Source organism: Stegastes partitus, unplaced genomic scaffold (assembly GCF_000690725.1).
Source record: "Stegastes partitus isolate 25-593 unplaced genomic scaffold, Stegastes_partitus-1.0.2 Scaffold237, whole genome shotgun sequence".
NCBI classification, from domain to species: domain Eukaryota; kingdom Metazoa; phylum Chordata; class Actinopteri; family Pomacentridae; genus Stegastes; species Stegastes partitus.
In genome coordinates, this window is record NW_007577968.1 from 591,530 (window position 1) to 601,402 (window position 9,873).

General features: G+C 42.3%; 1 protein-coding gene across 1 annotated transcript in view; it reads left to right on the forward strand.

The window, feature by feature from the left end:
- The window catches only part of msh3 (mutS homolog 3 (E. coli)), a 57,823-nt gene that overhangs the window by 29,156 nt on the left and 18,794 nt on the right, over positions 1–9,873 (forward strand). Inside the window, exon 18 of the mRNA XM_008281584.1 lies at positions 44–201. Within this exon, the coding sequence (XP_008279806.1) occupies positions 44–201 (158 nt within the window). The remainder of the gene's footprint in view (positions 1–43; positions 202–9,873) is intronic.

A 9,873-nucleotide genomic window follows, 5' to 3' on the forward strand; every position in this document is an offset into this window, starting at 1 on the left:
TCCTCTCCTCTCCTCTCCTCTCCTCTCCTCTCCTCTCCTCCAGGGTGATGGCAGGAGAACCATGATCATCACCGGGCCTAATATGGGGGGTAAGAGCTCCTACATCCGCCAGGTTGCCATTATCTGTGTCATGGCTCAGATGGGCTCCTATGTTCCGGCCTCTGAGGCCCGTCTGGGCGTGCTGGACGGCATTTACACCAGGTATGGACACAAGCACATGTGGAACCTACATCTGCATTTAATAAAGAGTTTAAAGGTCACTACATGCATCATTTACATCACTTTTGAGAAGTGACTTAAAAATCACCAGTGTACCAACGTTGCACCGTTATTCGTAGCCTTAAAATAGAAAGTATCGATGGATTTTAAACTTTCCGACGGTCCTTGAACTACTCATCCGTGACAGAACCAAATCTAAGCTTGAACATTGTCATAGTTCATCAAAATCGCTTTATTCTACACGACTTATCTGACATTTGGTCAAGAAAGACACAGTTTACAACAACCAGATTCTGTAAAAAGGAAAAAAATCTGCACTTCTTGCTGCAGTCATGAAGCCCTGAAGGACTCAGACTACGTTGTTCTGCAGGTTTACATACAGCAGATGGAAATGTGGATGAAATATATGATGTATATAGAGTTCCCAGTCTTGGTAACACCTGTGGGCACCTGAAAAACTGTTGTGTATTTTGATTCCAAGTTTTTTTGTTTTTTAATCCTATTTTGGTAAAACAAAACTTATTTTCTCATTTTTGCTGATAATTTTCTTTTAATATACATTTATGTTGTAAAACATTTTAATTAGATCTAATTATTTTGACAAATGCAATTACAGAAACTCTTCTGTTCAGTACCAATGGAAATGTTTTACTTTCAATCTTCACCTGTTTTTTTCTTCTTCCTCTCAGTTCATTAAACAGCAAAACGCATCACGTGCACCACATTTGATGAACCTTGTAGAAGCCAAAAACATAATAACTTATTACATTTTTGGCCTTTTTCATTTTAAAAAGTGCACATTTATTACATTATCGGCCGTTACTACATGATTGGCTTCTTCAAACCTCCGACTTTAGAATAACTTCCTTACCTCTGTCCAGTGAAGCGATCCAACCCGTCATTCTAAACCACCTGAACCCACAAACTAAGCCTAAACTGGACGTTTACAGATGTGAGGACCGGCCAACATCCTCTCATTACACTGTGATGAAGTCTAAAAGCTGCTGTTCTCATGGACAGAAGTAATCACACACACACATGTAGTGTTGGTGTGCTGACGGGGCCGAGGCTCCCGCTGGGTTAATACGCGGGAACATGCTTAAACCCACAAAAAAAAAAGACAATTACACACATCTGCAAGCCATTAGGTCTAATCACATAGTGCAGCAGAGGCAGAACAACGTGTGTCAGCCTGTGGTCCACGCTAATATGTAGTCAGGACTGGAAACTACATGCAGAGCTTAGTGCTGCTCTGATCGTAATGAGAATCATCAGCAGGGGAAAAAAAAGAATCTTCTCAAACAAAGCTTTATTGTCTGAGGGTTTCTACAATAACGGGAGCTTGTACCGTATCGAACAATAGCCTCGTCAAACAACTCATTTTTTTCTTTCCCCCCCTCTCACACACACCTCTACCTCCTGTGGGGTGAGGAGCAAAATGGGATTATGGGGGATTAGTCTGAGTGTCGGTCCTAAAAATAACCTCGACCGCGTCACACATAGCGAAGGTGACACAATTTAAATGAGGTGCGTTTGTTTTGAGGTATTTCTTTTGTTGTCGGGGTTGCAAAGGTGAAAGTTATTGTTGTCATGGTCACGAGCTAGAAAAGACTTCCTCACTGCTTCTGTCCATCAGCAGAGAGGAAAACGCTGTAAAAATTCGACATACCAGATCGGGTGTACGTAAGCGTGTGTCGATGTATATTTATGAAGCTGCCTTTGAGTGTGAATGTCTCATCTGCAACCCGGCCGCCAGGAACAACAAACGTCTGACGGAGACGCCGCCACAATCAGGCTGCGGTCGTTTTTCTGTACAGGATTGATTTATTCATCTCCTCTAAATAAATCACACCAGAGGATTCATAGGAAGGTGTCACTTCACACCGGTTTTGAAAAACAGTCGCTATAAAGACGAGTCTGAATGAAAAGTCTGCCGTGTGGAACTTTTTGTCCACAGGTTTTGTTGCTTCGTTTTATTGAAGGGACTTTAAATGCATGAAATGAATGAAAAGTATTTCTGTGTGGCTATATTAGTATTAAAAGCATCAGCGCACAGGTTTGTCATCCAGGAAAACCCTCCAACTTAACATAAACCACAAGAAATTAATATAAAAACAGACAATAAATTTAAATATGATCCATATACTTGAAATACTAATTACATTAGTGTCTCACAACATCCTCCAGTGTTTGGGTAAATATCCTTTAAATACATTTTTTGTCGTGTATATGATCAATATCTTGATGTGTTAGTTGCGATGTTATGTAGTAATATTTATTTTTTTGTGTATTTGTAAGGTTAAACAGACTTTTAATCTAAATTCTCTCCTTGCTCTGCCTAAAGGTGACTGAGGAACACTTCGTTTTCTGTATTTTTTAAAACTCTGAACCTTAAACTGACAGCAAGTTTTACAGATCTGGTCGTTAGCTCTGGTGTATATCTAACAACAGAGGGCAACATTAACCCTCTGAAAACAGTTTCTGGGTGTGTTTTTTTTGTTTTCATATTCCCTCACCGTGGGCTAATTTCTCACTGCTTTAAAAAGCACCTGCACCTCTATGGAAACAAGCATTTCCCAGAAACAGAGAGAACTGAAGTGTGACTTGATGTGCAGCATAAAACAAAGTCAGAACGGCAGAAATAATAAAAAAAGAAAAGTTGAGTTTCTGGAATCAGCGCCTACAGGTGTGACCGAAACTGACGGTACATACTACAGATATTATAAATTACATTTTAAATTTGCTTCAAGGTTCAAGGTGACTTTATTGGTACCTGCAGGTCGATTTGTTCTGCAGGAGCAGGAGAGGGCATCACATAGACGTTTAAAACACAGGACAGTCAGAACAGCACAGATATTGACTCACTGAAAAGGGTTAAAAATTAAATAAAAGAAGCACTAAACCACTAAAATATAAGAACCTGTTAAAAGCATGATGCAAAGAGACAATAAATAAGTAAAACCAGGTCCGTTAAATAGAAATAAAAATAAGATAGACCTAAAAGTCAGCGGACTGCTGAAGCTTATAGGGAATCCAGATGTTTTGGATTGTTGGGTGTTTCTGTCTCTGCCTTTGTGAAGCGCTGTGAGATGACTTGTTGTTGTAAATATGCGCTATACAAATAAAATTGAATTGAATTGAACTGAAAAGTAAAGTGCACAATTTAAAAGAGAAGCAGCAGCAGGAACAAAGCTCCTCCGATAGTCTCTAATGTTTCCACACTTGTCTTCTACACAGCCTGCAGTTCAGCCCAGTTAGTCTTTTCATGGCTGTTGGTCTCAGCTGTGAGTGCAGATATTTTTTTTGTGTGTGTGTGTGTACTCTTTATCTGCAATTTTCTTCTTTTTACTAAGACGTAGAATAAAGCGAGTTTGAAGAAATACCACAATTGTCGGCTGAGATTTTGATAATCACGCCGACGGAACTGCGCGTCCCAGATAAGTAGCTCTCTCTGGTGAGGACTGTCGACAAGTAGAACATCTGGGGATCCTTTGTGTGTCATTTTGTTGTGCACGAGGAACATTGTGATTCATGGTCGGCACCTAACAGCCCGAACAAATCTGCTTTTTTAATAGAAACAAACACACCAACAGACTAATAAAAAAAAAAGCCTTTTTGGGTGACAGTTTGTTTGTGGATCAGACTTTGAATGAGGCGGTGATGGGTTCAGGTTGGGGGTAGTTAGTTCAGTCAGAAGTGAAGCAATCCAGAACCGTGCCGCTGCGGTTCAGTGGGTTCTTTGACCGGGGTTTGAGGTTAATATTCTCCCTTTCTCTCAGATGCAATGCAACTCCCAGCTAATTACCGTCCACAGAGGAGAACGCACCCCCACGCTGTACCCGCCGTCCTCCCCTCACCTCCTCCGTTACCTCCGCCGTCCTATCGGTTTCTAATTGGACTGCTCGTCCTCCCTCCGCCGCCGAGCGTCAAGATCCTGAGCAGAATCTGTCTTGATAATAAACGCTCAATCAATTCCCACCGCTGTGTCGAGCGTAATGGACGCAGCGGTGGGAATTGCCTCATCCAGAGTGTGTGTGTGAGAGATGTGTGTGTTTATGAGCGAGCAGGAGACAGAGCTTGTGAGTTTTACTTGAGCAGAGTATGCAGACTTTGAGGGTTGTGGATAATGAGATGGTGCGTAGGTGTCTAATGGGATATCCTGTCTGAACCGATCCATATGATTGATTATCAGCGAGGATAAAGAGAATAATCTGGAGAGTTTAAAGCTGCACATCACTGACTCCTTGTTTAGTTTCTGTGCTCCTGCATTTTTATTTTTATTTTTTATTAATGTGCCTTTTTCTAGCACAATTCTACATGTTTGTTTTACACCAGCAGCGTGTGTGTGTGTGTGTGTGTGTGTGTGTGACAGATGCTGGTGTGCACGTATGCAGCTGCTGTGTGGTGCTTTCTTGTCGGTATTGAGTCCTGAAGGTTATAGAGCACATTCTTCCATCCCTTCATGGTTGTTATGGAAACAGCGAGAGGAAGCAGAATGTAAAACTGTGTTTTGAAAGGACCTTTAATCGACCATGGACTCTTAGCAGTGATTATACCGTGTTTTGATAAAGTCTTTAGCAGGGTCCCCTCCCGTCAGAAAATTCAGGGTTTGTTTTTTTTTTCTGCATCTTTTTTTTTTTCTTCCTTGAGGTCCAGAAATGTGACTGATATCCTCACAGCACCTCACCAACAACAGCAGCAGCAGCAGCAGCGAGTGTTTTGCTGCCAGCAGGTTTTCTGTGTAGCGTCAGCACCGAGGTGGGTGTTGTACACATGTTGAGCATGTGGAAAAATTCGACTCGTTCTTCCCTTTGAGTTTTTCTGGTGCTGCCGTGTCAGAGCGCCTGAGCCATCCTGTAGGCAGCACACAGAGCCGGCGAGGCCTTTGGTGTTCTGTCAGACCTGGAGGTTCAAATCAAACAGGATTAAACTCTGCCGAGAGCCACGATTCAAAACGGTAGAACAAATCTGAAGAGAACATGACGGCGTAATTGACAAAGGCCAAGTGTTAATGTGCTTACGTTAATCTGCTTTTATCTGGATAAAAAGACGTGCCGCTCAGTTTTGTTCTTCGTTTTTGGGTCTTTATGTGGATTCCCGTCAGCGCACACAAAGCGGTTGTTGGTCTTCTGAAGTGAAATCTAAAAACCGTACAGCACCGGACACATGGAACGCTGAAATCAGAACAAACAGAACGTTACATAAGTGGAAAAGTTTTCACAAGTACTTTTAATAACGAACATTATCGAGAGAGAACAAGGACACAATGAAGGTCCTGTTGTTCCCCGTTTTAGCAAATTAATCAAAGTGTGTCTCTCAGTTTTACTGCAAAAATGGTTCTTTTCATCATGATGGTAAAACTTTGGTGGATCGGTGGTTAGCATCGTCGCCTCGCAGCTAGAAGGTCGCCGGTTCGAGTCCAGGTGAGGACACCCGGGATCTTTCTGCGTGGAGTCTCCATGTTCTCCCTGTGCAGCGTGGGTTCTCTCCGGGTTCTCCGGCTTCCTTCCACAAGTCCAGAAACATGTTGAGGTTAATTGGTGATTGTAAATTGTCCGTAGGTGTGAATGTGAGTGTGCTTGGTTGTCTGTCTCTAAGTGTAGCCCTGTGATAGACTGGTTACCTGTCCAGGTGAACCTGCCTTCACCCTGAGTCAGCTGGGATAGACCATGACCCTAGTGAGGATTAAGTGGTGTATAGATGATGGATGGATGTAAAATTTTGGGGTTAAGCTTCGTTTTCAAGTCTGTAGTTTTAGATGCTGTTGAGCTGCTGCAGTCCCCGCCCCCTTCAGGAAGAAGACTCTCTGTGATTGACAGCATAAAGCAAAACAGTACATGAGCGTGTGAGACCAGGACTTCATGCTGCTTCTAGCTTTAGTTCTTAGTCATCATTTTACATGGAAATAATGCAGAATTCAGCAAAAACATAGCAGCTTAGTAAAACGCTTCCTGCCTCGTAAAGCTGGGAGGCGGCAGACGTAAATGTCTTCAGCTTTTACTTCAAAGTTTTTAATATCCACAAAAACACAATAAAAATAGATTTTTACCATGTGGCAGCTTTAAGGAAGAAGTGTGTGGTCTGTATGGACGTGATTTAAAACAATCAAAATAATAGAAATACAGTAAAATGGAAGAAATCCAGCAGTCTGTACACTATGCATGTTTTTCCAAGTGACTAATGTATGTGACACGGGGTTATAATGAAGTCTAAGGACAGAACTTGCTCATGCATCAGTAGTAAATGTTATGCACTGTGTGAGTTCTTCACGTAGGAAAACTATTTAGACCATTTTTGCTAAGTTAAACAGTCAAAATGCAGCTAATGCGACAGGTAAAGGGCTCGTAGCTTATATCTAATAACAGCCTGACATCAGCCTGAACTCTTTCAGGATGTTTTCTGTTTCTTGAGGGCAAAACTAACATCCATCTCTCCTCGGCATCTGTTTGTCTCTTTGAAATTTGATTTGTCGCTTTGTTGGTTCGGTAGCAGCAGACTGTGGAGGTGTGCGGCTTCGCTTTTGGGTTTGATTTTTGTGCTCAAAAAGCCAAACGGCAGCGTTTCCGTTGATCAAACCGGGAGCAATACGGTGATATAAGAGGGTACAAATCACGAATCTCGACGGCAAAGACGGACCCGCTGGTGCCAGATAAACACTAGAAATGTGAGAATACAATAAGCGGGATCTATTTTCAGGTTCGGTGTGTGCTTGGCTGGAAGGCGGGACTCGGTGGGACCAGCAGGACACCCAGCTGGTGGAGCGTTGCTGTGTTTCTGCTGTACATCCCATCATCAGCGGACTGTTCTTTTTAATCTGATTCGGCCGGGCACTATGGATCTCTCATAATTTCCCCAGAGTTTTTTTTCTCCGCGCGCGCCATGAATTAGCTGATGAAATGCAGCAGCATGTCCGACACACCTCCTCGCCTATATGTGGCATGTGCGGTAACCATGGTAACCCGCGTGTTAGCGGCTGGGGTTGGCGGTTTCATTCATAGGTACGATGCTGAAGGTCAGTCGGGACAGGAAGAGACAGATTTAGAGGTGAGAAGCAGTGACTGGCAGCGAGATGCGGCATCTGTGATCCAGCTGGAGTCGAGCTTTTATCAGATGAGTCAACGCTCGTTTCTGTCCGTCTGTACCGGAGCATAAAAAACTGCCTCGTGAAGAACTCAACGTGTTGCATCGCCAATCAGTAAAAGAGCCATCGACTCAAGGTGGTCTCTGCTTTTGATTTTCTGTCACTGACCTTAAATTCCTGCAGCATCATTAGTTGACCTTAATGTGTTCGTCGATACATCGATCACATACAGACTCATGTGAAGGGCTTCAATCAGGATATATATATAGTTTTAACTTCATTCTGTGACGCCGGCTCCAACGAGCGTTTCTCTCATCCTGCAAATTTACTTTCAGCCTGATGGATCCTACCTGCTCACGAGAAGGCGCCTCATCATTATCGTCATTAACACCCTTAAAACTGCCGTATAATGCGACCTGCTTTCCTCTGTTTGTGGAAAATGGTTAATGTGACAGTCACAGAGATATTAGATGGGGTGTTATTACACTCTGTAGTTTTTTTATTTTATTTTAGGGGTGGCTGTGAATCAGGAGGTAGAGGTGGCAGAGCAGGTTGGCCACTAATTGCAGGGTTGCTATTTCGATCCCCCGCCTTGTGAACGGGTGCAAAAGAGGGGAAATTGTGAAGCAGTCCATTTGCCGTCTACAGCAAACCTGCATGAAGACTCTGAGCTGTGAGCGTGAGTGAAAAAAAAAAACGGACTCTCGGTTAGTTGGGATGGAAATGATCGTTTAGTTTTGTGAAAAACGCTTCCCAGACCAGTGTAGGGCAGCTACAGCGCCGTCCAAATACTTCTGACCGTACAGCAGAGGAAACATGTAAAACTGAAAAATGTTAATTAGGTTTTTTTCTTTCTGTTGGGTGTGAATGTGTTTAATGAGCAGTTTGGCGTATCTGTAAAGCCTCAGGCTGAATGCAAACAAACCATGAATTATAATAATTAAACAATCCAACCTGAAGGGAATGTAGAAATAGCTGAACGGTCAACTCAATTAACCTGAAACAGCATCAAAAAATACTTTTATATTTGATAGAAAGAAAGAGATTTAAAGCGCTTGAAGATGTAATTGTAGCTTCTTTAAAACTCTGAATCCTCAGAACCACCGATGGGTTTTAAAGGCATGTTAGCTTTATTTTAAAAATGGCAAAATTACACCATTTGTTATAGAAAGAAGTTTTAAAAATGCTGATTTTCAACTTGAACTCCTCATCTGTGATGTGCTGTTTCATCAGAACCAAATCGAATCTTTAAAATATGATATCAAAATCTACACTTGTAGGTGGTTAGCATCGTCGCCTCGCAGCTAGAAGGTCACCGGTTCGCGTCCCGATGAGGACACCCGAGATCTCTCTGCATGGAGTCTCCATGTTCTCCCCGTGCAGCGTGGGTTCTCTGGCTTGGAAACAAATAGCAAAACATCTATAGTGTGCAGCCACCGTTTTATTGATAACACCTGGTTCCATTTTCCATTATGGCATTCTAACTCTGCCCTAATGCACAGAAGACATTTGTCAGGTCTCTCTACTTCTACCCATGCATGTGCTGCTTCCAAGGAGGTGCAGCATTTTATATTACAGTAAAAAAAAAGAGCCCACAGTGAGTAAAAATGTGTCCTGAGTAAAACAAAACATCCAGAAACTGCTCAGCATTCAGAGGGTTAAAAGAGCATCACGCTGAGGGAAACCTTGGAGCCGAGGGTCGTACGTACACGGCACAATACGAGTGGATAAAATGCAATTAAAGCGTCCATTTAAGCCCTTCACACCTTCAGCCGCGTCCTGTAGCAGCTGCTTGACTTCCTTCTGTTCTTCTGTTCGGTTTATAAAAGGAACCTCTCGCTGATGCTCTCTCGGGTTTTCTTCACACCCGTCCTTTTCACTCTCTTTCTTTTTTTTTTTTGGTGCATTAGTGTTTCTCCTGGAAAAAGACTGTGTAGGAGCAGGTTCACTGTGAGAAAAATGGCAGATTCTTTGTTTGCCCGTTTTGTGGGTGGTTTTGGGATTTCTGGAAGAACAACAGCAGTTTGTTAATTATCTGAGTGGCTTCGTTTTATGAACTGCAGCTTCACATGAAACGCTGGAGTCGAAGGAACACAAATGGAAACGCAACAAATCGTTTCCCTATCGACGTTACAGTCAGGGATCTTTTTAAAAATATATATTTGATGTTGTTTCTTTTGACTAGATGAGTCTTTTATGTTTATTTTTCAATGACCACAGCGTATTGTTCTGCCTTTTCCTCTGCTGGTGTGTAATTGTTTTTTTGAATTTTAGAGATAAACAATTGGTAAACACCTGAGTTACTGTATTTCCTGTGGGAGTCACCCTGTTATCAAATGTATTTTACATCAACAGTCTTCAGGTGAACACTGTCAGGGATGAAACTGAGCATTGAGTGCTTGCTTTACAATATATTCTGTGACCCATATAGGTGAGACAAACAATGTTTTATTTATTGTCAGTGGTTCTTTAACCCTCTGACCTTCCAGCACAGCCACGGATACAAGTACTGAGAACTCAAAAATGACTTTTGCGCAGCATATTGAAGCTATAATGCCGTTAATTAAGTGGGA